The sequence below is a fragment of the Salminus brasiliensis genome, chromosome 7 (assembly GCF_030463535.1).
Source record: "Salminus brasiliensis chromosome 7, fSalBra1.hap2, whole genome shotgun sequence".
Classification (NCBI taxonomy): Eukaryota; Metazoa; Chordata; class Actinopteri; order Characiformes; family Bryconidae; genus Salminus; species Salminus brasiliensis.
In genome coordinates this window covers 5,774,849-5,802,618 of record NC_132884.1, presented here as the reverse complement: position 1 = coordinate 5,802,618, position 27,770 = coordinate 5,774,849, and the positions used below count along the sequence as shown (strand labels likewise).

The 27,770-nt window shown below is 40.6% G+C and overlaps 3 protein-coding genes across 4 annotated transcripts in view; all 3 read right to left on the bottom strand.

The window, feature by feature from the left end:
- Positions 1-189: 189 nt before the first annotated feature.
- On the bottom strand, positions 190-8,773 carry sft2d2b (SFT2 domain containing 2b). 2 transcript variants are annotated; one of them, XR_011979884.1, is made up of 9 exons: positions 8,604-8,773; positions 8,306-8,395; positions 7,088-7,173; positions 6,852-6,933; positions 6,660-6,695; positions 5,756-5,814; positions 4,025-4,054; positions 3,259-3,603; positions 190-1,796 (listed from the first exon to the last, which is right to left on the bottom strand). XR_011979884.1 is itself a non-coding variant. In XM_072682853.1 (8 exons), the coding sequence occupies exons 1-8, from the start codon at positions 8,664-8,666 to the stop codon at positions 3,564-3,566; spliced, it is 486 nt and encodes a 161-aa protein (XP_072538954.1). In that variant the 5' UTR covers positions 8,667-8,773; the 3' UTR covers positions 190-3,563. The 2 variants fall into 2 exon arrangements, 1 of the variants encoding a protein (XP_072538954.1); XM_072682853.1 differs by having other exon boundaries at positions 190-3,603.
- Positions 8,774-16,810: 8,037 nt separating this feature from the next.
- LOC140559363 (PI-PLC X domain-containing protein 1-like) lies at positions 16,811-22,030 on the bottom strand. The gene is made up of 6 exons (XM_072682852.1): positions 21,664-22,030; positions 21,436-21,572; positions 19,705-19,833; positions 19,273-19,428; positions 18,990-19,173; positions 16,811-18,040 (listed from the first exon to the last, which is right to left on the bottom strand). The coding sequence occupies exons 1-6, from the start codon at positions 21,767-21,769 to the stop codon at positions 17,757-17,759; spliced, it is 996 nt and encodes a 331-aa protein (XP_072538953.1). The 5' UTR covers positions 21,770-22,030; the 3' UTR covers positions 16,811-17,756.
- A 1,410-nt stretch (positions 22,031-23,440) lies between these two features.
- The window catches only part of rgn (regucalcin), a 5,675-nt gene continuing 1,345 nt past the window's right edge, over positions 23,441-27,770 (bottom strand). The window contains exons 2-7 of the mRNA XM_072682851.1: positions 27,442-27,609; positions 26,769-26,951; positions 26,283-26,498; positions 25,271-25,402; positions 25,017-25,171; positions 23,441-23,875 (exon numbers count right to left, since the gene is read on the bottom strand). Coding sequence (XP_072538952.1) covers positions 23,825-23,875; positions 25,017-25,171; positions 25,271-25,402; positions 26,283-26,498; positions 26,769-26,951; positions 27,442-27,604 — 900 coding nt within the window. The 5' untranslated portion in view covers positions 27,605-27,609 and the 3' untranslated portion in view covers positions 23,441-23,824. The remainder of the gene's footprint in view (positions 23,876-25,016; positions 25,172-25,270; positions 25,403-26,282; positions 26,499-26,768; positions 26,952-27,441; positions 27,610-27,770) is intronic.

The following is a 27,770-nucleotide window of genomic DNA, read 5'->3' as shown; positions in this document are numbered from 1 at the left end:
AAAGGTGCTGTTTATATCTGAAAAAAAATTTTATATCTGGTCATTTTACATAGAGAACACAATAAATAAAAAGCCCGGAGTCGAGACAGAGCGTATATGGAGAACACAACCTCTTCCACTAATCAGCTTTATTTTGATGCAGACATTTTCATGCAATTAGGCTGGAAAGTCTGGTTCACAGAGCGGTACTGAATGCACTGTGTTTGCACTGACGTCGCTGACTTTTTAACCAGCCCTCAGTCTGTCGCAATGGACCTCGCCTGTGGGGGAAGTTCTGCTTTCAGCTCGACTGTTCGCCAGCAGTAGCAGGAGCTGGAGAAGTCTATGTTGTCATTTGTAGTGAAGACGTTTAGGTCGCTTGTATACTCTTAATAAATAAATTTAGTTAAACTGGAACTGAATTGTCTCTTATTTAATCAACCATCAAGTTTTTATTCAGTAAAAGAAAAGAAAAAAAATACACAAACTTAAGACACTTTGAATTTCAATAACGGCAATTTTTTTAAAAGCAAAAAAACAAAAACCCAAGAACGTGTCAACCGGAAAAGTTCAACCTCTCCTGAAGTTCAACCTCTCCTGAAGTTCAACCTCTCGCTGCTTTTGGCAAATACTTCCTATACTATCTACAGCGCAGTGCAGGCATAAACCTGGAAGCTCTGTTTTCCGTGAACTGTAAAGGATTTGGTGTGTCCTTCATTCTCAGAAAGAAAACAGACCTTAGATAGACCACAGAATAATTTTACAGAGTAATTAAGTTGTTGTTTAATGTATAAATAGTAAATATGAGAAATTTGGGTGAAAAATGCTCAGATGTGGTTTTACTAGCCTTTTTACCACCCTGTTATTTTTATTTTTTTTACCTCAGAATTAAGAAATATTTTCCTTTAAAACTGATAAAACTGGCTGGTTTACATTATTGTGACACGTCACAGTAGCCACGTAGCACAGCCTAGCCTAGCTTAGTTTTTAGATCTGTAACAAAAACAGTGTAATTTTTTGTGTAATTAGTCTGGTGTCTTACCACAGTGTACCATAGTACTGCTGCCCTCTCAGTGTAGCCACCTGGTTGACCAGGTAAGCTTTTAGCCTAGCACCTGCTTGCTTCACTGGTTTCCCTGCACTGAGTGGTTTGGTTAGTGTTAGTAGTTATTGCATATGGATGAACGTACATTTTTAAATGGGAGGGGGGCAATATGAGAGGTCAAAACTGTTTTGGAACAGTTTTGTGGTTTTGGAACTGGCCTATTTTACAGCTCTGTTTTGGTCATGCTAGTTTATGCTTTTCTTTTTAATGAAGAGACAACAGTGTTTGAAGTTCATGGTTTGTCAGTTTCATGTACCGAACTTTCATTATTCAACTATGCCAAGGAATATAGAGTTTGACAATCTAGGACACTTTTAACAACAATTTGACAATTGTCAATTATGTGAAACAGAAGCAGCACACTCACTGAAAAATAAATAGAATATCCTAATCAACACATTGCTCATTGCTGTTTTTGCTCAATATGCTAAGCAGCTAAACAGAACAACAGAAATCATAACGACCCTTAAACTTGTGGAAAGTGCAGAATGAGGCAATGACCCAAACTAAAGCAAATGACAGATGTCAATTACCTAAACAGACCAAAAGAACAAAGACCTGGTAATAAAACAACAAAACAAACAACACAGACACTACATTATCCCAACAAGACTCAAAATACCAAACTCTTCTAGGATTTTCAGAGGAGAATCCATATTCACAGAGCCGTTCAGTCCGAAACCTGGCTTAATTTAGATTTGCTCTAGCAGATCTAGCAGAAGGTGAAACAGAAGAGATTAGAATATTATATATTACTGGCCATAAGTATGGAAGCAAGCAGTTATTCTTTTAAAGAAGAATAAAAAAATAGAAATTGACATAACCTAATCATGTTAATGTAAACAAAGGCATTTAGAGGGGCTGGATTCACAAAAGTATAAAGAAAACCTAAGATGTTTTTTTTTTTGTCTTGATTTTAAACTCAAGATAAAAGTATTTTATATATAAGTAAGGTAGTCTTTAAAAAATTGTTTAAAAAACGAATGTTTAAATTCTATTTTAATTCTAAAAAGTTTTTCTAAACCTTACGACAAACTCATCTGAAACTGTAAGAGTTCAGAGAGCTGGCCTCTTAAATAGTGTAGTTAAATTACTAGAATTAAAGAGATTCATTTAAAGAGATTGGGCCTCATTTACCAAACATGCTCTTAACATGCACATTTCTTAAATGTGTTCTTGAGAAAAGTCCCAACAAAAAGTCTACATCAGTTTCATGATGTGTTTATAAGCATAGAATTGTTGACTGATTTGCTCTTATAATGATGGATCCTGTTTGTGAAAGCTGCGTAAGCAGGTTTTTTAGAAGAAATTCCTTCTTAAGAACCGTTGGTGAAAAAAGTCCGTTTAAAATATAGTTTCTACATAAGAAAAAAATTATGGCTTTCCAATGTCACAAGACATCATACTTTCCAAGAATATTGGTTGTCTTTTTTTGTAACTCCATTTTGCAATCCACCACATTTAACAAAAAATGGAAAATGAAATGTTTTTATGGTAAGAAAAAGGTAAACGCAAAATGCAGCACAAAAGGTTATGTTACAAATTAGTTTAAGAAAATAATTAAGACTTTTTTAAGAAAATATCTAAGAAAATGTAATGTTTTTTTTTCTCAGGAACTGCATTTAAGAATATTCTTATGACCTTCGTAGAGTTTATCCTGGAATTCCAAAGTCCGGCCCACAGGGGTTGCAATGTTTCCAATAATTACAGCCTATTACTATGACTAGTCAGAACCTTTAAGTCTTTCAAAGGAAGCCAATGTAATGGGACTTTTGTAAAAGGGATTGAGGGCTGTTTTTGTTGGTCCATTCGTCATGAAATTTGGACACTATGTTAACATTGATGGCCAGATTCAGATTATGCTGAAGTGAAAAATTGGAAAAATATAGATACAAGGTTTTTGTGGGACAGCGGCAATATTTTCCTGAGGAGCTTCTGAATGAGAGTAAACAGGTGTCTCTAAATCAGGTGGTTCTGAGGGAGCAAAACAAACCACATAATATCTGCAAAACTAATTAAATCTTTATTTGAACTTTAATTAACGTTGCTTCCAAACTTTTGGCCTGTAGTGCAAGAACCTTCATTTCACAGCATCCCCCACACTACTCAGCCCTGCTATATAAAATACACAAAGACAAGGCCATTTTGTTCAAGTGCACGATGGCAGTGGTCACCTGTGTCTTCACTTGGCCATCGCTTCTTCATTGACCCCTAGGACAGAGTAAGTGCGAGCACAGGCGGTTACATTCTGTACACATTCCTGGAGAGTGTCCAGCCATCGGAGAGAGGAAAAGCACACCTGTGGTGTGTGTGTGTGTGTGTGTGTGTGTGTGTATGTGTGTATGAGCGTGTGTGCCAGGCAGCAGAGTGGGCGCTCGAGTGGGCGCTACCAGTGGGCACTCAGGGGGTAGCGGAGCTGAAGCCAGAGCAGGCACGGAGAGAGAGAGAGAGGGGCGAGAGAGGTCCGCAGCACTACACCTCACTTCAAACATACGGAGAACACCTTAATCACCGCATCCCTGGATTAAAACAAACACAAAATTGGTAAACAAACAGCCTCGGCCAAAACCAAAAGTGTGAAAAGTCTGTTTTGGACACTCCAGCAGAGCCATGAGCGAATGGAACCTCTGACCCGGGGCCCATCTGAATGTGAAGCAGCAGAACCATTTTATACACACTGCTCATCGCTGCAGCTACACTGCGCTACGGCTTCAGAACAGCCACACTGCTGCGCTGCACAAATATATGCACCTATTAAATGTACACTGTATATGTACATGACCTTAAAGGTGCATATGCTGACTATGACTGAAAGCCTTTCTACTAATATTTGACCCAAATGCATTTTAAAATGATAGTCCAAAAAATATTATTATTATTATTATTATTATTATTATTATTTTAAAATGAGTTTTGTAATTAAATATTAAAAGAACTCACCTTGCAAACGGGATATATGATAAGCCGTACCTATGAAATAAAAAAATTAAAGGGTACGTTCAGACAAACACAGAATTTTAAGCATAATGTAACTGTCTGCTACACATACTGTAAAAAATAAGACATACATAAATTAAATACATAATACATTATGTATTTACATTATATGTTTTAAAAAAGAACTCTTGAGGATGAGAAACGTGCTATATACATTAAACATATAGCATTATTATTATTATTATTATTATTATTATTATCATTGATCACATAAGTGCACAAAAATCCACATATTAGGTGAAAAAAGTAAAGAAGTGAGCATACTGTCCTAAGACAGATATACTGTAAAAATGGAGCAGATTGTAAAGGCAAAATATACATGAATATACATTGGGGCTGGGTGATATGCTTAAGAGAAATGGCAAAATACGATATGACATGATGAAAATCTTAACAAAGTATAATGTAAAATTATCAATATTTATTTGTAACACCAAAAAGACAACATGCTGTATTTTAAAATAGTACTGAAAATAGCTAACAGTGTCTTTTAGTATGGCTGCAAAATATATATTGTTTGAGCAACAGCATTGCAATGTGTTTGTGTGCAATAATCACTCTGCCAGATGTGCAATGTCATGTGCCGTTCAAATTCCATTTAATCGAACATGCAAATTTTTATTCTGATTTCTTGATGGAAATGGGAATTTTGTGGAGCGCATTATTAATATAATGACGCTGTATCATTGACTTCTGTTGAAATCTGTTGAGAATTCCTCAAATGTTTAATATCACAATATATACAGCAGGAATAAAATAATTTTTTCCCAACATTGTGCAACCATATATCTAAGTAAGTAATATGTATACAAAACATATAAACATAAGACTGCACTGGATTATGTTATCTGAGTAAAATATAGTCGTCAAGCTGCTCCTTTAATTGCGATGCTTCTATGCCGTCACTTGCACAAGACTGTAATCTGTATTGAGTGTCATGCCTGACAAATCATTTTTATACCTTGTATAAAATAGGTATAAATATATAAATATATAAATATAAATATTTTCGATATACTTCCCATCCCAAATACACTTTACTTAAAACCTCATAAAGAGATCAGCTGTAGCTACTGCACAGGAGAGCAGGAGGTAGCATTTTAATTCTCAGTAATTACTACAAAGAGTAGCAGCAACAATAAGAGCCTACAGGACATCATGGAAGTGTCAAGCACATTTTGTATACTATACTACACTATTATTTTATACTACACTATTGCATAGTGTGGTTATTTGGAGAATCTTCTTACTTTTCTCCTGTATAATTTATGTTCTGCATAACTAAAAAACAAAAACAACCTTTTTTCATGAATGCACTTAATTAATGAATTAGGTTCTTAAAAACAACTGCGTAATATAAGCCTGTTGTTGTACAAAGCCCCACAGGAGGGATCAAAGGCTACAGCATTAGCCAACATTAGATGCAGGGCTGCAGCTCTGACCCCCACATAAATGAACCTGGCGGCGAGCTCGAGAAATAATTGGCCTTTTTCTTTTTTTTTTTTTTTAAATAAAATCAGCTTTTCATTTTCCCAACTGTTGCCAGCAGAGAAAAAGCCAGTGTCTGTGCTGCACTGTGTGCAGGTCAACAGTCAGGAAAATACAACACATTTATGCTTAACATTTTTGTTGACCCAACAGGTGTGACCTGGATCTGAGTTGGTGGTCACTTACCAAGTGAAAGCCAGAAACTGGAGAATACAGAACAGCAAGGCAAGACCTTTGTTCTTCCACTGAGGGAGGATAAAGATGAGGCACATTTTCAACATATTTCACAAGAACAACGTGTTGTTTACATAAAACGCTTACTACTAATAATGAAAACACTATAATAACGCTGTCACAACTGAGTACATTAATAACTGAGCCATCTAGCCATCATTTACTCTGAGAAATAAGACTTGCTTTATAAATAAACAACAGAAAAAAATAATTACAGTTAAATAATCCTCTGCACATGGATTAAACTTAGTCTTGGACTAAACTCCATTGCCAAGGGTGGTGCACTATTGAAAATTATTTTTAATTTCCTAATTCAAATTAGATAGAATATTGTCCATAAACCTGTTTCTTACTGTACATTTAGCATATCATCACTGCACTGCAAAAACCTCATATCTACAAAATGGCAACTTGATTAGTTCATCATTAAATTTTTGACACAATGTAAAGACCAACTGTCAAATTCACATAATGTCAAAAAGCTTAAAAATGCAAAAATGGTGATACAAGATTTTTAATTGACAGCACAGATATCTATCTTCATGCAAACTGCAAACAAATCACAGCAAAATGCTTAAGTAATTTAAATTAATTATATTGTATTGATTGTATCCTTTAATTGTTTAATTACCAAATAATTGAGCTCAACCCCTTTAACTGACAAGAGCTGCGCTGCTGTCTGCGTAATTACTCCTTAATTACATGCCTCCTTAATTACATGCCACTCCTTAACAAGCCTTAGACTGTAATAAACTCTTAACACTCACTGAGCTAAAGGAACATCCCTGATAACATGTTGCACAGTGTTTAATATATGGAGGGGGAGTGTGTGATGATAGCAGCAGGAAAAGCTTACCCAAAATGCAGCGCACAGCGTCAACACAAGGCATGTCTGCAAATGGATAATTCACAGATCATTTTTCCAAGTTGAAGAAAGAGGAAAAGAGAAACTAGCAACCAAACCGTTTAAAGTAATCAGACACATACAGCATGCACACGTGTATGTGTATCTGTGTGTGTGTGTGTGTGTGTGTGTGTAAGCTCTCACTATCATGATGGCTGTTGCCAGCGCTCTGGTTTTGTCGCACATCCTCTTCACTTGCTTCAAGGGGCCCATCAAGAACACTGTGCTGCAACACACACAATATATCCGATGATTATTCTGGTCATTTGATAATGTGACACAAGAACACACAGCCGACTGTTGCACCCAGCCCTGAGGACACACCCTATCCTAGTGCCATTGTTCAAGAGCGGTGCATCGATAAAGTTAACAACACTCACCTTAAGAGCGAGGCTATGTTGCCTAAGGTGTAGAAGACAGCAAACAGTATTAGTCCTGATCTAGGCACCCACAGCAAACACGTTCCCTAAGGGGAATGAAGAGAGACTTCATAAAGGATAGAGATAGGGTGAAAATAGGGTGAGAATGATGTAATGCTGGGATGAAACAGATTAGAAACAGGGTAGAAATATGCCCCCTCTCTCTTTCCCTGTTTACTATGATTCATTGGCATTCCTGCGGTACAAGAGATACTGAAGATTACAGGAAATACAAAATTATCAGTGTGTAAAACAGCAAAATCTTAATACAGCAAGAAGACATTCAGTGTAGAGTGTATAGGCTTGACTCGTACAGTGTAGAGTGTATAGGCTTGACTCGTACAGTGTAGAGTGTATAGGCTTGACTTGTTTAGCTCATACAGTGTACAGTGTATAACCTTGGCCCGTATAGTGTACAGTGTATAAGCTTGGCCCGTAGAGTGTATAGGCCTGGCTCGTACAGTGTAGAGTGTATAGTCTTGACTCGTACAGTGTATAGGCTTGACTCGTACACTGTAGAGTGTATAGGCTTGACTCGTACAGCGTAGAGTGTACAGTTTTGACTCGTACAGCGTAGAGTGTACAGTTTTGACTCGTACAGCGTAGAGTGTATAGTCTTGACTCGTACAGTGTAGAGTGTATAGGCTTGACTCGTACAGTGTAGAGTGTATAGGCTTGACTCGTACAGTGTAGAGTGTATAGTCTTGACTCGTACAGCGTAGAGTGTATAGTCTTGACTCGTACAGCGTAGAGTGTATAGGCTTGACTCGTACAGCGTAGAGTGTATAGGCTTGACTCGTACAGCGTAGAGTGTATAGGCTTGACTCGTACAGTGTAGAGTGTATAGTCTTGACTCGTACAGCGTAGAGTGTATAGTCTTGACTCGTACACTGTAGAGTGTATAGTCTTGACTCGTACACTGTAGAGTGTATAGTCTTGACTCGTACACTGTAGAGTGTATAGTCTTGACTCGTACAGTGTAGAGTGTATAGTCTTGACTCGTACAGTGTAGAGACACTTATCTTATACAGTGCAAAGCTCAGCTAAGAAAGTTAAAGCCTGCAAACGAGCCAATGAACACTTATATTAATATTTTATGATAATTTATGACTTAGTCTTGGTATTTTAGTATTTTTTTAAGAGAGTGAGTACCCCCCCCCCCCTCTCTCTCTCTCTTACCAGGACTGAACACAGGACTCCCACCGCGAAGCAGGCGATGAAGGCTTTGACTCTCGTCCCCCAGCCCAGCGTGGTCGCTTCACCGGCCGCCTGGAAAGCAGCGACACCGCCACCCACAACAACAACAACAGCGGCTGGGCGTTATAACGACTCTCCAACAACCTTATAAACACTCCATACACAGAAGCAGGCCTTTATAAAGAGTGTAAACACGCTTCAACACACTTTGCAGCTCTCTGGCAGAGCAGCTGGCCTTAGCTAGCGCTTAAGCTACCACACCGCTCCCTCTCCTCGTCACCTGCAACACGTTGAGGTCGTCGTTGCCGTCCTGGCCGCTGAGGACTTTCTTTAACTTGTCCATGAATGCCTGAGGGACAGGAACACGATTATTTCAATCAGTAAAATCCCACAAAACAAGCTTTAAGTTTCGCTCAAACTCCGTCCGTATCGATCTGCTGTTTTTCCTGTTTCAATGTACAACAGGTGGATGTGATAACTTCCGCCCGTAGCCACGGCAACGAGTTGGGCGACGTCACGGCGTACATTACATTTGTTTGATTAAAAAAAATTAATATTAATTATATTATAACAAATATGGACGGTGAGAATAAGTAGGCCATAATTGAGGGAAGGCTAAGCTTAATAACAATAATAAATATTGCCGTAACATTAAAACCACTTGCTACATATTGTGTAGACCCCCTTGTACCACCGAAACAGCTCTAGCCCATCAAAGCATGGACTCACATCTGTGATATGTTAGCAACAGATCCTTTAAGTCTTGCAAGTTGTGAAGTAGGGCCTTATCAATGAGCCCTGGGTGCCCATGACCCCTGTCACCGGTTCACCACTTGTCCAGTACTTGGTAGGTACTGACCAATGCATACCAGGAAAACACCCCACAAGACCTGACTGATGGTTTTTGGAGATGTTCTGACCCAGTCGTCCAGCCATCCCAATTGTGTGCTTGTTAAAGTGGCTCAGATGCTTCCACAGGCCCAATTTTCCTCTGTTCACTTGCTGCCTTATGTGTAGCCCCCCTTGTACCACCAAAACAGCTCTAGCCCATCAAAGCATGGACTCACATCTGTGATATGTTAGCAACAGATCCTTTAAGTCTTGCAAGTTGTGAAGTAGGGCCTTATCAATGAGCCCTGGGTGCACATGACCCTGTCGCCGGTTCACCACTTGTCCAGTACTTGGTAGGTACTGACCAATGCGTAACAGGAAAACACCCCACAAGACCTGACTGATGGTTTTTGGAGATGTTCTGACCCAGTCGTCCAGCCATTCCAATTGTGTGCTTGTTAAAGTGGCTCAGATGCTTCCACAGGCCCAGTTTTCCTCTGTTCACTTGCTGCCTTATGTGTAGCCCCCCTTGTACCACCAAAACAGCTCCAGCCCATCAAAGCATGGACTCACACCACACCTCTGAAGATGTCCTGGGATATCTTAGCAACAGATCCTTTAAATCTTGCAAGTTGTGAAGTAGGGCCTTATCAATGAGCCCTGGGTGCCCATGACCCTGTCGCCGGTTCACCACTTGTCCAGTACTTGGTAGGTACTGACGAATGCGTACCAGGAAAACACCCCACAAGACCTGACTAATGGTTTTTGGAGATGTTCTGACCCAGTCGTCCAGCCATTCTAATTGTGTGCTTGTTAAAGTGGCTCAGATGCTTCCACAGGCCCAATTTTCCTCTGTTCACTTGCTGCCTAATGTGTAGGCCTCACACCTTGACAGGTGCCACTGTAACCAGATAATCAATTCATTTCTGCTGTCAGTGGTTGGTTTGTTTTTGTCTATATTTTATTTAAAGTTAATAATAATAAAAGTCTTGCACTCTTTTGTTATGATTTATTGAGCTAATTTAAAAAATCTCTGTCCATGAACTACTGGATAATAGACGTTATGCATACAGTCATAAATGATGTGAGGTAGAAAAAAAAACAGCCTATTTAACATGACGGAGAAGATTTACACTATTTGCAGTGGAAGATAATGAAGCTGGCTATAAAAAAATATGGTCTGTCTTCTGGTCCATGAATTAGCCAACATTGTATCTGAGATTTAGTATCTCGGGTCTGCAGTTCACATTCTATACGATAGGCTACTAAAGTCCAAAGTAATCCAATTACTTGGAGCTGCAAGATGCAGGAGTGTCCATGAAGGATCTAGAACAGGCCTGTAGGTGTATATCCATGCATGCCAAGAGACGGTCAGTGAGCAGTGCAAAAGCTAGTGTGTAAAAGTAACCCCAAGGTGAAAAATTCTCAGTTCCTTTGAAATCACATGTCCAGTTGTTCAATCTTCATTCCAGCAAAGATGGGTCGAAATAACTGAACCAGTGGCTGTGACGGGTCAGGGCACTTTGACGCGAGTGGATGTCCAGTACAGAGGTTCTGGCATGGCCACATGCTTGCGACACGTAGGACACGTTTGCTTCGTCCACAGCCATTCCTCTATGCACTGGAACAGAGAAGGCACAATGCACTCAGCACTTCTCACAGAGCACTTCATAGATATATAACCAGTCACTAGCTCGACTACACTGTATGGACAAAAGTATTGGGACAGCTGCTCACTCATTATTTCTTCCAAAATCAAGGGTATTTAAAAAGAGTTTATTCTGTTTTTACTAGAGTAACTGTCTCTACTGTCCACGGAATAAGGATTTCTACTAAATTTTGGAGGAGCATTGCTGTGATTGATTGCATTCAGCATCAGGAGCATTAGTGAGGTCAGGATGGTGTTGGATGATCACCACCCCACCTAGTATTGGATGGAGCACCACCACAATTCCAGAGAACGCAGTTCCACAGCTCAATGCTGGGGGGCTTTATACCCCTCTAGCCCACACTTGACATTAAGCAGCATGATGCCAATAGGTTCATGTTTATCTGCTCCAGAGAGTCCTATTCTATTGGCAATATCTACAGTATACTATTGAAATTACATCAAATTCCATTGCCAATACTGTGTGTGCATTTGCACATCTGCGGCAGCAATGAGTGCAACTTAAAGTAGCTGAATGCAGTCATTAGAAGGGGTGTCCACAAACATTTGGACATATAGTGTATAAAGTGTATGTCTAAACCTAATCAGGTTTTATTACAGACCCACAATCACATACACAGTTTTCTACTTAGGACTTTTCAGTACCCAGTTTCTTTGGTGCCCCTCCTACCTCAGTGTGGAAGCTGTGTGAACAGTGCAGCTCCCGGATGGATCCTCCTCCTTTGCGTAGGTCATCATGACAAATCAGACACAAACTGTCTGCATCGCTCTGTAACACACAGTGTCATACGATCAGAACCAGCAGGAGGGGTGGGGCTATTCTTTGGTAACAGAAGTTTGTAATAACACTTTTAGCCCACCAGCGGTTCATTAGGGCTTTATAAGAGGTTAATATTTAACAGTGCTTTTTGCTTCTCCAGTACAGTAACCATTTAGTTGCCATTGCTCATTCTCACTATTGCATACCTCAGGGGTCATCAGTTAAACTTATAATAAGGCCTGTGGTTAAATACGGTAAACTGAGCATGAATTATGACCAAATAGCACAAATGTATAAAAATCATTTGGGACCATCATGCCGAGCATTCAGTTCATAACTGAGCTTCGACAGAATATGGCTGTTTACACTTGAAATCATTCTGTGCCAAAAAGCAGAAAATGGGGAACAAACTAAGTCCATTTCACTACAAATTCTGCAGGAGTGCTTTAGCAGAGATGAAAGCTGGCATAATGAATGCATATTTCTCAGTGATTGTTCATTTAAAACATAATCTGTTTTAGCATTTTGGTCAGAGCCATTTTGGCAAATAGTGAGTAACAATAATTATGGAGGTCAAGTTAAGGTCTGGAAGACCAGGAAATTTTTCACAGAGCTTGGTGGATTGCTAGAAAGCCAGAACACCTTCAGGAAGATTTAGCGAGCCCTGGAGTGGTGGTGCGTTGTTCTACTGTGCAGCGACTAGAGGTTGCAAAGTTTGTAACACTTTTGGCCCACTGGTGGGCCATAGGCTTTTTAGGGGGTTACTAAAACGTCCACCTTCTGTGCTTCTCTGGCTATGCTTTTAATAGATCTGTGGTGAGTGACTGTTAATCTCTGGGGAAATCCTCAATTTAAGAGCTTTTCACTGCAGGGTGTTCTATGGAAGCCCATTCCCAAGACCAGATAAGACAACCATATTCACCATTAGTGTCAGACACGGATGGAATTTGGACTCTTCGCCTTTAACCCATGCAGTGAACACACAGACACACACACTAGTGAGCACAAAATAACACACAGTAACAATAAACCTAGAGCGGTGGGCTGCAGAGTCATTGCTACAAAGCCCAGGAAGCAGAGAGGGTGAGGGCCTTGCTCAATGGCCCAACAATGGCAGCTTGCCGAGCCCAGGTATCAAACCCACAATCCTGTCATTAATAGTCCAGTGCTCTACTGCACCTAAAAATATATATATTTCTTGTTCAAAAGCCATAACGCATCTCAAAATAATGACATAGTATTTTACTTAATATGCTAATAAATATATATTTTTACATTTTATTTAAAAAGAGGAAATAAATGGCTTCCATAGTGACAGTATTCCAAAGGGTAGCTCTGGATGAAACGTGACGCTCTGTGATGCTAGCCTGCCTATTTCCAGTGTGTTCCATCTTGCTACTGCTACAGGTGTCTGTCGAGTTGTGCTACTTTAGCAGATCAGCGCAGGCATGGACCCACAGCTGCTTTCTTCAGTGTCTGTCTGCGTCCTAGCTGGTGTTTTTTCTCTCCTTCCAACTAGTCGACAGCTCCCCACTTCGGAGACTAGTGGATGCCCTAGTCGATTAGTCTGTGCAACCCCTATTAGCGACACCTGCACAAATGTGACCTTTATGGAAGATTCATGAGAAGGAAACGTTTCAGGCGTCCTCAACAAATAATTTAGCATTAGAAGTTTTCAAAGGAACATCTAAACAAGCCTGGTGCAGTTTTGTAAAGTTGGACAGTGTTGAGTGCATACAGCTCATTTATTAAAGTGTCAGAGCAGTGTGAACGCAGTTACTGCATAATAAACTGACTGAATAATAATAATAATAATCAGTTAGTTTATTATCAAGAATAAAAACTCAAGACTCACCAGTGACATGACGTTGCGGCTCCTGAACCTTGCCTTCCTCTCAGGAGGCTCCAGCACCTCAGGTATGGTTGGAATGGTGCTGGGCTGTCTCTTATATACGCGTCTGTCTTCATCCTCTTCACCATGGTTATGGTGCCTCTGCTCACCTCCATCCAGCCGGTGTCTCACGTGGGCCGGTGCAGGAGCCATGGTGGCCGTGTGTAGACGGGTGAGATGGGTCAAATGCATGGCGCTCAGCTGAGCCTGAGAGAGACAGGAGATACTGTATTATATACTATAAAAAACCCAAAACATTGGTTAAACTGTTGGTCCTCTGGGCAATTAGGTTTTGGACCCCATATGGTCAGATCGCACTCGTTGGTCCAGCATATCCTACATCCAAGCTCAGTCTAACTGAGATCTTGGAAATTTGAAGATGTTTGCGAAGGCAACATCTTGAACTCTTCACCATGTTCTTCAAAACATTCCCAAATAATGGGGAGGTTCAGACCAGATGGGATAACCTTTGGTTCTTTTATGCATCGAGGAGCCTTAGGTGTTTAACACCTTGTCAACAGTTTGTGTTTTTTTCCCCCTCCCTGGACCACCATGCTGACCCTGCAAGCCTTGCCATTTCATAGACGCCCCCCACATCCAATATGTTGACTACCAGAACTGACAGTAACCATCTAATATAGATGCCCAACTACAGGATAAAATGGTCTTGGCCTTTGGCTTAACAACCAAGTCAACACTCTCACTAATACTGTGACGAATCAATGTTCATCATTAGTGTTTATCAGTGTATTAGAACAAATTACTGCCAGTGGGCCAGAGCTGGAGATGATGTCATGATGTTACCTGTAAGTACTCCTGACACTGAGGTCGCTATGGGCTATTTGTGAAACACACACACACACACGCACACGCACTCTTTAACATATTAGACCTTCATAAAATCCTTCATAAAGAGCTTCTTTCAGAAATGCCATAGAAGAGCCACTTTGGGTCCACAAAGAACCAAGTGTGTAATAAAGATGAAGTGTGAGTGAAGAACCTTCAAACTGGTGAAGAAACTTTCCATCAAATGAAGCTTCTTCACACATTACAAACCACAGCAACACTAAGCGCCCAAGCAATTACTAACATGGTTCTTTCTGGAACCCAAAGTGGCTCTTCTATGGCATTTCTGAAAGAAGCTCTTTATGAAGGATTTTATGAAGGTCTAATGAAGGTGTTGGTGAAGGTGTGTGAAGGTCAATGGGAGGGGGACAAAATGACAAAAATACAATTCTAAGGCACTCTGCTGGACATTAACAGCCTTTAGCTCCCACACTATAATTTCTCACCCTCATTACAACATGACATACAGTAGCTATTGAATAATATCACTAATTAAATAATTAAAACTCTTAATATTAATATCAATAATAAGTACACAAAGTTCTAGTGGTTAATTTCCAAAGGAGTGCTGCAGAAACGTGGTATTTATAAATATATTCAAGCAAAAACCTTGTATCTGCAAAAAACTGATCAACTTTCAATAGAAGTCAATGTAAAAAAATACATTCCAATGGAGCATTTCTATTGGTTCATTCATCACAGAATTTAAGATACAAGGTTTTTGCGTGAGCGCAGTGATATGATCAGAATGCTGCTGACCGGACATGGAAGAGAGGCTCTGCGTTTGACCAGTGAATGACTAGGCCTGGGAATATCCAAGCTGCATTTTCTCTCTATCTCCTCCTCCTCCTCCTCATCTTCCTCCACATCCAGCTCCTCTGGGATCTCTGGCTCTTCGACTTCAGCAGGCCAGGCTGTGAAGATCTCCTCCTCTTCTTCCTCCTTCTCCATGCTGTGTCTGGGAATCCCCAGGCCTGTGGATTGGGGTCCTGAGGCGGGAGTGTGCTCTAGTTGATAAAGGGAAGCGTCTGCAGGTAGATCAGGTACGGTAACTGGGTCTACCTTCTCCTGACCGGACCTGCTTGTGCTGATTAAGCCTCTGTAATGAGATCCCTCTGCTGCTTCTCCTCAGCCATCTGTCTGCTTCTGCAACACCGAATCAAGTGACTGCCTGCGAATCCCTAACTAATCTATTTATTATTGGAGAGAGGGAGTGAGTAAGAGAGAGAGAGAGGTGGGGAGGTGAGAGTGAGCCAGGTGGGGGAGGGAGAGAAGGCCTTAGAAGGCCTTGAATCCTTCTTGAAGCATCTAGTTCAGGTAACGTCCAGAAGCATGCATTAATACCTAAATAATATAGACAGATATGAAGCATACTAATATGTAACATATAAAAATTTATTTTTAAACTATAATACGGTCTATACTGTATTGCTAACATACACCAATCAGCCAAAACAATAAAACCACCTGTACTACTGTGTAGTTCCCCCTCTTGCTGCCAAACAGCTCTGTTCCATCAATGCATGATGCATCATTGAGATCATCTACAAAAGCCTTGGGTGCTCATGACTCTGTCGCTTGTTCACTGGTCGCCCTTATTTGGTCCACTTTTGGTACTGACCAGGGCATACCGGAACCACAAAACACTTGGCCTGATATTTTGGAGGAGTTCTGACCCAGTTGTCTGACCAGTTGTCAAAGTGGCTCAGATTCTTGCCCACTTGCCCACTTAACCAACTGTCTGTTTACTTGCTTTCTAATATGTATATCACCCACCCTTGATAGGTATCACTGTAACCATAACATCAATGTTACTCACTTCACCTGTCAGTGGTTTTAATGTTATGGCTGACCAGTGTATACTGCAGTGTAACAGCCTACTAATTAGATTGGAATTAGAATTAGAGGGCCGTTTCCAGTCGTCCAAGATCTTTGCACAGTAAGACAACAACAAATAAAATATAACCCTAAAATGATCATTTTTAAAGATAACAGAGGCAATCATACAACATATAAACACCTCATGTTTATTTACCAAACACAAAAGCCACAACAAGCATGGAAGGCGCAGGTGAGCTGGATTATCACTTAAGTAGATACAGTAAGCACCTTATCGAGTGTAAAGAGAGGGGCCTAATCTAAAATTAGACCCCACTGTGTCCTATCACACTTACTGGCATAGAAGAAACGACTTCAGGCCTGGAGCTGGTTGAGAACATTATTAATTAAGGCTTTAACTTTATTAATATTCATTTTGAGTTGCCTGTGTATTAGGACCACCCACCTTATACCCACATGTACTCAACTTTTCATCAATTTTCACAAACCATGCAAGTGCACCTTGAACTGGACTGTAGCCCATCTGTTTGCATACAATTAATAGCCTCCCAACTCACCCCCATTACACCCATCATTGGAAAAAGACCACCAGGACAAGAAGTCTAAGAATGTATTTATTATGATTTATTTATTTAACATAACTTCAAAAGTGTCAAAAGTGCAGTAAATACAAGTTTTCTTACAGTATTTCTTTTATCAAAATGAATGATGCATTACGTATTGTTCTATCAAAACTATATAATTAGGGTGGGTGGGGTGTGGGGACCACCACTGACCAGATAATGTTAATGAGTGAGTGGACGATTCCCAGTACTGCCCTGACACTGACATGGTAGCACTGGTGCAGTGGTGGCTCAGCGGTTAGAGCGCCGGGCAATTGATAACAGGGTTGTGGGTTCGATTCCCGGGCTTGGCAAGCTGCCACTGTTGGGCTGTTGCCCTTCACCCTCTCTGCTCCCTGGGCCCTGGAGATGGCTGCCCACTGCTCTGTGTGTGTGTGTGTGTGTGTGTGTGTGTGTGTGTGTGTGTGTGTGCGCACTACCGCAGATGGGTTAAATGCAGGACACACTTCGCTGTACATAGTGACAAATACCGTGCACCTTTACCTTTTTGGTAATTGTTCCGCAGAAATTCAGCTTGCCCTCATCCTCGCCTCTAGATGGCGCCACTAAACTGTGCTTTCGGGCTCTACTGCACCAGTTAAACAGGAAATGCACTTTTGTGAGCAATGCGCCTTATAAAAGAGACAAAAATATACATCTGTAAACAAACAAATCTGCGATCTAAAGAATCTGTAATGTAAGCTATCCTGACGAGCTTATTCAATATCCAACTATATGCTGTGCAACTGTGTTCCTGCCAGCTCGTAAACTGACTGGTGCATTTAACACTCAAAAGTCTTGTGACTGAAGGAGGAAGGACTGTACTTTGCACTTGAATGCCATCTCATGGGCAAGACCTTAAAAAAAAAAAAATCACAGAGGTGTTTTCAGTAAAAGAAACCCATTAAATGACAGTGAAAAGCAAAGGCCCCAAACCTGACTGAACCCCTACAGCTTCTGTCGATTCTATATCCATTACTTCAGCAGTGCATGTGTTAACTCAGCAATGGAGATATTGCTGATAACTCCTCTGGGGACTCTTGGAAGTATTTTGCGTTAAGTCCAATAACTAGCTGAGTGAACTCATTCCTTGAGATCCCAACAAAATCTACGCAGATGATATTAAGGCATGTTTTCTGGCGGCCAGGGCGCTGGAGTTTGACCCAGTCCAGCAGCAGACCGTAGGCCCTAAGGGTCATGGTCTTCATAGACTGCCCGAGGTGGTGAAGGACATACCTGGTATCTTCAGTGAGGTTCAGACCAGCCACAAAGAAACAATCTGTTGGGCATCAAGAGATGCAAGATGATGACTGTCACATGTCATTTAGGAAAGGATCACAAAGCATGCAGATCATTTCAGGCCAGAAACTAAAAAAATGTGCATTCCCATTTCCAGGCAGATGTTAGGCTGTTGTTACCCTGTGGTCACTAGGGTGAAGGCGCTTGCTATGGTAGGTGGCTGCTATGGTGTTGCTAAATGGTTGCTATGGTTTCCCAGGTAGTTGCTATGAACTGTTTGAGACATTGGTACTATGGGTAGGGTGCTACAAGAGTTACTAAGAGTTTTCTATAGAGTTTCTTAGTATCCCAAGTGGTTGCTGTGGTATCCATGGTGCCTCTAGAGGTTGCTAGTGTGTTGTCAAGTGGTTGTTGTGGTACCCCAGGTGGTTGGGTGGGTGTTACTAGTGTATTTGTATCATTGTGACATAAAAAAGGTGCACTAGCTTTTGCACCCCATTAATTCCTGTGGTAAATGCCTATCTGTAAAAATCTATTGCTATGTGGAAAAGGCCTGAACTTCTCTGAATCAGACAGAATGATCTGTTGGAGTTGGAACAGTGGCGATATCTCGATGGGTGCAGCAGAAACACAGGAAGGTTCTTGGCTTTGATGTATGGTTCTAGGATAAAGCTTTCATTGATATAGAACATTGTAAATGATGAAAAGGTTCTGGAAATACTAATAAAGGACCTGGAAATACAGAGATTCTCTGAGAAGTGTCTTGGAAATGGTTAAGCCAATAAACAATGTACTATTATTTGTTTATTGGTATTTATTACAATAATAGTGATGTCCAGATCAATGACTTCACATATAATTTCACATATGTATGTGTGGCGTGTCTAATGCGTGTGTGTCTAATGTGCATTCCGACTACATTGCTCTTGAATGACAAAGTTACAAAGCAAACAGGCCTGACCTGTTCAGTGTTTCTACACACTGCTCACCTGGTCTTCCCTTTGTCTCCTTCTTGTTCTCCAGGTATGAAATAACTAGACTTGGGTCCGACTCGTTTGCCCACCAATAATCCCAAGCCGGCCACAGTTCCCTGTGACCAGAGCCAGATGGGTCAGCGTATGAGAGAATAACCTGATAGCCCTGAGTCCAGCACTCCTTCAGTGTGGGCACTTCCTAAAGTGGGACATGGAGGTAAGGAAGGAAGTCACACAAGCATTATTAGACATGCTCCTTTTTTACTGAAAGCATCAGAGGGTATTACCAGAAACGTACTGTTTTGGGGCAGAGTTTCTTGTCAAAGAGGCTTTTGAGAAAGTCAATGAGTTTGCTGTGCTGGGCTGGATTTACGCCATCAAAGGCAGAGAGGGCAATCATGACCACTTCCTTAGCATGCTGCTCTAACCAGTTGGCAACATCAGTAAGGGCCTCCTTCAAAAAGATAATGAGACAATGAATTGGCTTTCATAGTGGAAGGTTATGCAGTTCAAATGAAATATGTAATGCTGGAGACTACTAAGAGTGCACGATGCGATTCAATCAGGTATCCAGATAATGTCCAGGATTGGTCATGTGTCTAACAGACCTCTCCATCATCAATACTGTGGAAGCAGATTTTGTGATAATGGTTACCTAGTGATACATCAGACAGCCCTAGCCCTATATGACTGGGTATAATAATGGCAAATAGGCCATGGCAGCACCCACCTTCACAGTAACCAAAGAGTATATCCCATGGGCGAAGTAAAAGGTCTGATCAGAGTCATTGGTCTTATGGGCAATCCTCAGGTCAAGAAATCGAATTCCCGAATCCAGCTGGGTGGAAATGATCAGCTCCTGGACAGAAAGAAGCGTAGTCATATTGTATGTATCGTGATTTTAATATGCCTCGCTGTATCAAAACACAAAGGTGAACCCCTGATGTGGCCTAGGGGAGAGCAGCACAACCTAGCCTTTTAGACTAAGTCAGCTTAAATACATAAGAAAAACATATAAGGGTGTGACATTTGGCATATGGCATTTGTTTAAATGTAAGGGGTCAAATCAGCAAAAAACAAAAAAGAAAAAACACAAATAAAATGTATTAAAATTTAAAACTAGTGAGGGCAGACCAACATGTGCCCCCTTCCACACGTGCGCAGTCAAAATGCTCACTTTTCGAACCACCACTCCTGGATACGCAGCATACACAGCTCCAACGCACCAGCCTGCAGACGCCAGCGACGCCCAGCACCTCAGTGTGAGGAAAGAGCGCCATCTACCCACTCTAGAGAGAGGAAGGCCAATTGTGCTCTCTCAGGGCCTCGGCTGCCGATGGCTAGCAGCATGACCGGGATTAAAATTTAAGATTTTTACGTCTGTAGTATGTATTAGTAATCTGTGCAGAAAGAACTTCCTGGATATGGGAAATAATGGACTTCTATCGTTGTTTACTTTGGGAGGCTTAGTTAGCTCCATTTGAAGCAGCACAACGAAAACGTGCATTGCTTGGTCCTGAATTCAGGACGTGTAATTCTGAAGGACATGCTTTTCTGGACAAGCTGAGAGATACAGAACCGTCACTGAAAGTGAAAGAAGAATGTGGACTGAAGTGGATACTGTTACGTACTTCTCACGAGCGTTATCCTGCCCGCTTCTCTAAAGCTACGTACTGTAGTTAGCAGAGTAGCAACATCAGCAATGTAACACGTCAGTGGAGCATAACAGTGATTTGGACGCTGTTTAAAAAAGCCTGCCGTGTTTTTTTTAGTGAACCTCAAACACTAAACACAAAAATCAGCATAACCGAGAGCTGGAAAACAGGGCCAATTCTATATAAAAAAAAAAAAATCAGAGGCTAAAAACGAATAGCAGCCCGAACAAACAAGGGAGAAGGGAGCCGGCGAAGCGAGTGGGTGCTAGGGGAGAACAGCAGCTACACTAGCAGGGTTTTTTGATAGAGTGCTAAGCTAGGCTAGGCCAGAACATGCTACCCTACTTGGCTACTGTGAGCCATTGCAGTAACATAAACCAGCCAATCAGAGCTGAGCTCATCAATTTTTTTCATGAGCCCTCCATTATTCTGGGGTGAAAACCTGCATCTGAGGACCCAAACTACATCACATATGAACTATTTATACTTAAGAAAACAACTTTTAACACTTAGCAAATGCCTACATTGCCATTTTATTTAATCTGGAGGTTGCTTTGAGTTGTTTACCTGCTTAAAACGGTGCTTGATTAACTACAGACACCAGGAAGGGGATTAAAGCCTATTTATATGATTTAATATTGATCTAATTTTAATGATTAATTATTTTTTTTTTAATTATTTAATATTTATCTAATTTAATGATTTGATTTCTCACCAAAATACTTATGACAAAATGTTATTTTCATTGAATAAAAACAGGGCAAAAAAAATCTGACCAAACAAACAAACGAACTGAGGCTGCCCACCTGAGTGGTGCCCCACTTGTTCACACAGGGGCGAATGATACAGGGCACAACGTGGTCCAGCACTCTCAGGATCTTGGGCTGTGAACGCAGAACTGGAGACTGCTGGTCCAGGCAGTAGGTCATGGTGTCATGACTGCCTACAAAACACAGAAAACAAGAAGCAGCTGTTTAAACCCACTGAGAGCTCCACTGCCAGCTCCACCCGCAGGACGCTGCGTCCAGTCCTACCAGGGATGGCGAGATCCCACAGAGGAAGACCCTGGAGCTGTGGGGGCAGCTGTGACATCCAGTCCGAGCAGCTGGACACATCCCATTTCCTTTCCAAACCCTCCATCCCTCCAGAGCAACATGGACGAAGCCCAGCTACCGAGAAGTGAAACCGCTCACTCAGCTGCGGTCATTTCCTCATTCTCGGACAGTATTCGGGAGATACGCGGTCTCACTTTCCGACATAGACTGAAGGACTGCCGCGGGGTTGTGGCACGATTTCGCTTCCTGTCGGAGTTTGGGGAAAGTGAGGCTGTGGAGTGAAGTCGAGCTAAAGGCGAAACACGAGCTGATGTAGCGTAGTGTGGAGTTGGGGGCGGGGCTAACAGCTTCCGTCTGCACGTACTGACCAATGCTGAACCGAGTGGGAGGGGCTGTGAACAGCAGACAAGGACTTGGGTCTCACTGCCGTTCTTATTTATTTATATATATTTATATATTTATATATATTTATATATACTTTTTCTTACCTTTTTATTTCATATGTCTGTAAAGTGTTTTGTGCATAACTAACACATTTAAAAATATATTTAAATAATTTACACCTAGTTAATATTTTATGCTGAACTGACCAATAGAAATTATCAAACTTTTTTCACTTTTTATTGTTATATTTTTGTTATATTGTTATATATTTTTGTATGACCCTGGTCATATTAAGCAGAAGCGCTGATGTAGCGTAGTGTGGAGTTGGGGGCGGGGCTAACAGCTTCCGTCTGCACGTAGTGACAAGGACTTGGGTCTTACTACCTTTCATATATATATATATATATATATATATATATATATACTTTTTCTTACCTTTCTTTATATGTCTTTTGTGTATAATTATATAAATAAATATAATATATATATATATATATATAATTTACACCTAGTTAATATTTTAGGCTGAACTGACCAATAGAAATAATTTAAAAGAAAATTCACTTTTTATTGTTATATATTTTTGTATGTCTCTGGTCATATTAAGCAGAAGCGCTGATGTACCTTAGTGTACTGTTGGGGGCGGGGCTTGTTGTGGGTTGTGTTCAGACTGCAGACAAATCGGATTTGTTTCTCACATCAGATCTGGTGAGATGACTGTTATTTGCGCTGTTATTTGCCAGTGTTATTTTGTGTGTCCGATCTGCATGGGTTGCTGTGGTAACAACTTAGACAAACTTGGGAATCCGATTTGAGCGGCCCAGATAGTTCGGACTGAGACGCATCAGTAGAAATCTGATTGTAATCACATTTCAAACCACCTCCAAATGATCCGAATAGCAAAAATGTCATGATTTCATGGTTTTGGGCTGTTCAGACTATCAAAATCTATTTGGATACAATCTAGATATGCCAAATCGGATTTGGGCTGGCAGTCTGAAAGTGACTCAATTTGAAAAGGTTTGAAAACTGCACTGATCTGTGTCAAATTAAGACAAATTTGATTCACTTCAGTCTGGTGATGTGAACATAGCCTTAATTCCAAAATTCCAGTTCGATAGTGTTAGTTCACAATTAACGGGACGACATTGGCTTCTCTCGAGCAAATGAGACACACTTACAATGTGTTCACTCCATGTTATACAGTATGTAATATGTTATGTCTATGTTTACATTAACCTATTATATCATCATATCATTGTTTCATTGAATATACATCATATGGCCAAATGTTTGTGGACATCTAGTGTTATTTCTGTCTATAAGAAGTAGTTAGAAATCTCTAGGATCTCTAGAATCTCTGAGTAAACACTTCTCTTTCACATTTTTTATTGTGAAAATTTTTAAAAAGAAATTGTTATAAAATTATTTCTGACAAACACCACAGTGAAAACACCAAGTCCATAATAAGAAGTCACTTCACAGTTAATACCAAGGATTAGCTTTGCAATACTTTTAATTACTGTAGCACCTACCTCTTTGACTGTGTTTCTTTTAGTATTTAATATGAATGGGCATAAAATCCTTTCAGACATGAATCTCAGAAATAATCTTCAGTCTGACTGTAAATATTTTACTAAACAAATTAATAAAAAATTGCTAGCTGAACTGTAATGATTGGACAGTTTAGTGTGCATAGCTGATCCCTCTTTCCTAGATTATTTCCCATTTATAGTTCTGAGTGAACTTTAGAGCTTCAGCCAGCAAAGGAGTATGGAGGAATTCCCTTCACTCCTAAACCAGAGACCTGAAAGAAAAAAAAAGTAGATACACACCAGATCAAAAACATGTATTTAGTGTTCTTCAGTATTTAGTATGCATCAATGTCAAATGAAAATTTCATAATTCAATTTTTCTGTTTATTACATTTGAACACAGACGCTGCCCTTTATGTTCTTTAAACATTTTGAGAAGAATGGACCAGTAAAAGTACTTTAAATATTTGCTAAAATTTTACTGTATTAATCTTCATCAAAATCAAGTCAGTTTTTCAAACCTAAATATTTTCTTATTTTCTGGTAAATTTCAATAAAATAAAAATAATAATAAAAATATAGTCTAATCTAATCTCTTTTACCTCTGATATTTCATTAGAGAACCATGAACCGATGGGCGGAGGAAATTAGATTAACCAATGAGATCATGTTTCACACACCCCTCCCACCACTCCACCCATCATCAAGTGAAGTTGCTCAGCTTTGTTTTTTTTTTACAGATATATAATGCTCAGATTTATTATCTGTAATTCTGTGACACACTACATAGGGAGTAGTGTGTAATTTAGGATTAAACCTTAAAAGGGAGGTAGGGAAATCTCAGTTTTTGAAAATATCTGGATACATGTGGTCCGAGCCTTAGTTAACCCTCCTTATACAACCTAATACCATGTTTTACTCAGGAGTATGGCTTGGTACAGAAGAAAAAAAGTATTCCCATTTCGTTAAAGACCTTTTTTTGCCTATAAACTTTCAGTTTTTGCAACAATTCAAGTAAGTTTAATTATAACAATTAAGTTAATTATCTTTAAGTATCTTTAAGTTAAGTTTGTTAAAAACCTTTATTGTCATTATACTGATTCTTCTTACTATTCCATCTTACAAAACCAAAACTTAACAGTAGCAGCTTGGTGGGCCGGGTCTTGAACCCACAACCCTGTGATCAATATGCCTAGTGCTCTCTAACTACTAAACCACCCCACTGTCATTATACATACACACATGTACAATACAACAAATCTTTCTATTTTCATATCCAAGCTTCATGTTTAAGGTTCTTGCTCGAGGGCCCAACAATAGCAGCTTTGCAGATCTGGGTACTGAACCGACAACCCTTTCATGAACAGCCCAGTGCTTAAACCACTAAGCCCTGCAAAACCCAAAAGTGCGTACCTTAAAAATACAGCCAGCTTCAGGCTGCTGGGCTCGTGACTCCTCGTCCATGCCTTTAGTAGCAGAGGTGACGTACAGGTCAGTGTAGTCTTTGCCTCCAAAACAGCAAGAGGTGGTTTTTGCAACAGGCAGCTTTACTGTCTGCAGTCTGGTTCCTGAGGACAACAGCCAAGAAGAAAGAGTGTTACACGGTCTGGGGAAGTATGACGGAAGCTTCTGTAAAGTAGTATTTTTTTTTGCATGCAAATGCACACCTGTTTGTGGGTCAATGCGCACAACTCTTCCTCCACTGTAGCAGGCCACCCATAGTTTGCCCTCTGCGTCAATGCACATGCCATCAGGAATGCCTTCATCTTTCTCAGGCCGGTATACCGTTCTGCGATTAGCTGATGGGACAGAGCTTGGGTCAGTTGGTACTGATTAACTCTTTAAATTTCACAGACCTCACATATATATATTTTATCTCACAGACTACCTTATATAGCGGTGTCAGAGACCTCATTTACACCTGATCACTTCATGGGACTAGTATCTGGATTGGATTCTGATAAATTTCAGCCACATGCATTGACACTGGATAGTCAAATGCATCTCCTGTTAGTCAGACTGAAATCGGACTGCTTTGTGGGACGGAATATGCAAATTCGGTGGCATAAACATTGATAAAGACTGATTTACTAAGACAGGTTTTAGGGTCCAGGTTTTTTTTTAATGGTTTTTCCCTCACTAGTTATTGCTTGGATCTGGCAGGACTTACAGACACACCCGCCTTATGTCACACCTACATTTTTCTGTCGGACGTGTGTCATACATCATCATTTTTTCCCCTCATTTTTGATTTAACTGCATATGTAACACTGTATCATAGAGGACCAAGAGAACCCAAAAACAGGTAAACACTCAACCCAATAAATTCAAACCAATGGAACATTTGTGACCAAGACTCTTAGGACTCATTAGTGGTCGGATAATAAGGACTAAACTACTATTTGAAACCGTGGAGGAACCTCTTATAGTGCTTTTTTGATTTGGATAGATCACAAAGATCTAAAGATCCAAAGATTCTTGGTCTCAAATGTTCCATTACCCCAAAAGTAGTTAAAGGTTTGGAAAAGGGTTCCTTGAAGGTTCCTCAAAGCACCTTAAGATGTTCCTCTACAGTTTCAAACTTTTGAAGAACCTCCTTGAAAATCTCAAACTTTAACAGTCTACTTCTTAGTTTAGTCTAAACTCGTTTTCTAAAACTAAACATTCCAGGTGACTCACATATGCCTCCAGTCTGTATATCATAATCAAAGGCCTCCACCATGTACTTCAGGCTGTCTATGTAGTAGAAGAAGCGATGGTCTGGAGACCAGTCCAGTCCGTTGGAGAGATCCACCTGGTCGAAGAGTTTGACGACAGATTGGTCAGGATGAAGGGAGTACAAAGAGCCCTGCTTCATCTCCAGCTCGGCCGGACGCACCTCGATAGCCATGGTTCCTGAAGACAAAGAGAAATGGAAACGGTTCAGAAGCAGCAGCTCTGAAAGACCTGCCACCAACCAAAGAGAGTCTTCTGCTGGGGGCTGCAAGAAGTCCAGTACCACAAGATCTGAGAGAGTGAGAAAGACAGTAAGGCTGAGGGAGCTCACTGAGGAGCAAGACCATCCAGCAGGAGACCTGATTTGTACTTGAAAGTAGTGGAGGGTGATGTGTGCAGAGCTCTGAAAGAACGTGAGGAATAGTAATATTTTTTAGGACCACCTTCTACCTGCGTAAAACCTGCCGGCGGGGTCCACCTTCCCATCGTTAAAGCGTGTGTTGCTCTTGTCCGTGTCCACGTGTTTGATAGTGGTGATGGACCGCTTCAGCCAGTCTACTGCAGCGAAGCGTGTTCCCTCTCCGATCATGTAACCTCCAGACCGCCGTGGGACAACACAACCCACATACGTCTCTATGGAAACAACAAAACCAAAAAAACTCAACATGGATCAGACAGATTATTCTATTTTTATAGATTATTGTTAAAAATGATTATAAATGGTTGCTTAACCAGTAAGTTAAGTGTAGCACCTAACATACACATTAAAACATACATATTATATATGTACATATTACATAAACTACATGGACAAAAGTATTGGGACACCTGCTCATTCATTATTTCTTCAAAAATGAAGGCTATTAAAAAAGAGGTGAGGTTGGTGTGGTCAGGATGTTGGATGATCACCACCCCACCTCATCATCCCCAAAGTATTGCATGGAGCACCATCCATCCAGCTCAATGCTGGGGGCTTTATACCCCTCTAGTCCACGCCTGGCATTAGGCAGCATGGTGCGAGTAGGGTCATGAATGACTATATAAAGTAATGTATGTAATGCAAATATGATATTTGTCCTGGGTTGGGTTGATTAGAGCAAGAGCAGACAGCTGATTGGCTCACCTGTAGGCATGCTCTCAATCTGATTGGTCAAAGAGCTCCACCTGCTGATCCTCAGGCCGTAGATGTCCACATACAGGAGAGTGGAGTCCTTCTCTTCCCAGACGGGACTCTCTCCGATCTCACTGGCCTCCTTCACTACACACTCCACTCTTACAGACGACATGGTGTCTGAAAAGACAGAAAATCATGCAGGTCATGCAGTGTTTCCCAGCACTGTAGCCCACCTGCAGCACCTGGATAATACTTTTAATGCAACCACATGGACATAAATATACATTGCTATAAATACACATATCTGTACAAATATATGCAATTGACTCATTATCCCA

Coding starts and splice junctions, on each gene's coding strand:
- sft2d2b (XM_072682853.1), bottom strand. CDS start 8,666: ATGGACAAGTTAAAGAAAGTCCTCAGCGGCCAGGACGGCAACGACGAC. Junction 7,174..8,305: donor GAGTCCTGTGTTCAGTCCTG/GTAAGAGAGAGA, acceptor CATTCCCCTTAG/GGAACGTGTTTGCTGTGGGT. Junction 5,815..6,659: donor CGCTGTGCGCTGCATTTTGG/GTAAGCTTTTCC, acceptor ATCCTCCCTCAG/TGGAAGAACAAAGGTCTTGC.
- LOC140559363 (XM_072682852.1), bottom strand. CDS start 21,769: ATGGAGGGTTTGGAAAGGAAATGGGATGTGTCCAGCTGCTCGGACTGG. Junction 21,573..21,663: donor GTGGGATCTCGCCATCCCTG/GTAGGACTGGAC, acceptor TGTGTTTTGTAG/GCAGTCATGACACCATGACC. Junction 19,174..19,272: donor AGAAACTCTGCCCCAAAACA/GTACGTTTCTGG, acceptor GTCCCACTTTAG/GAAGTGCCCACACTGAAGGA.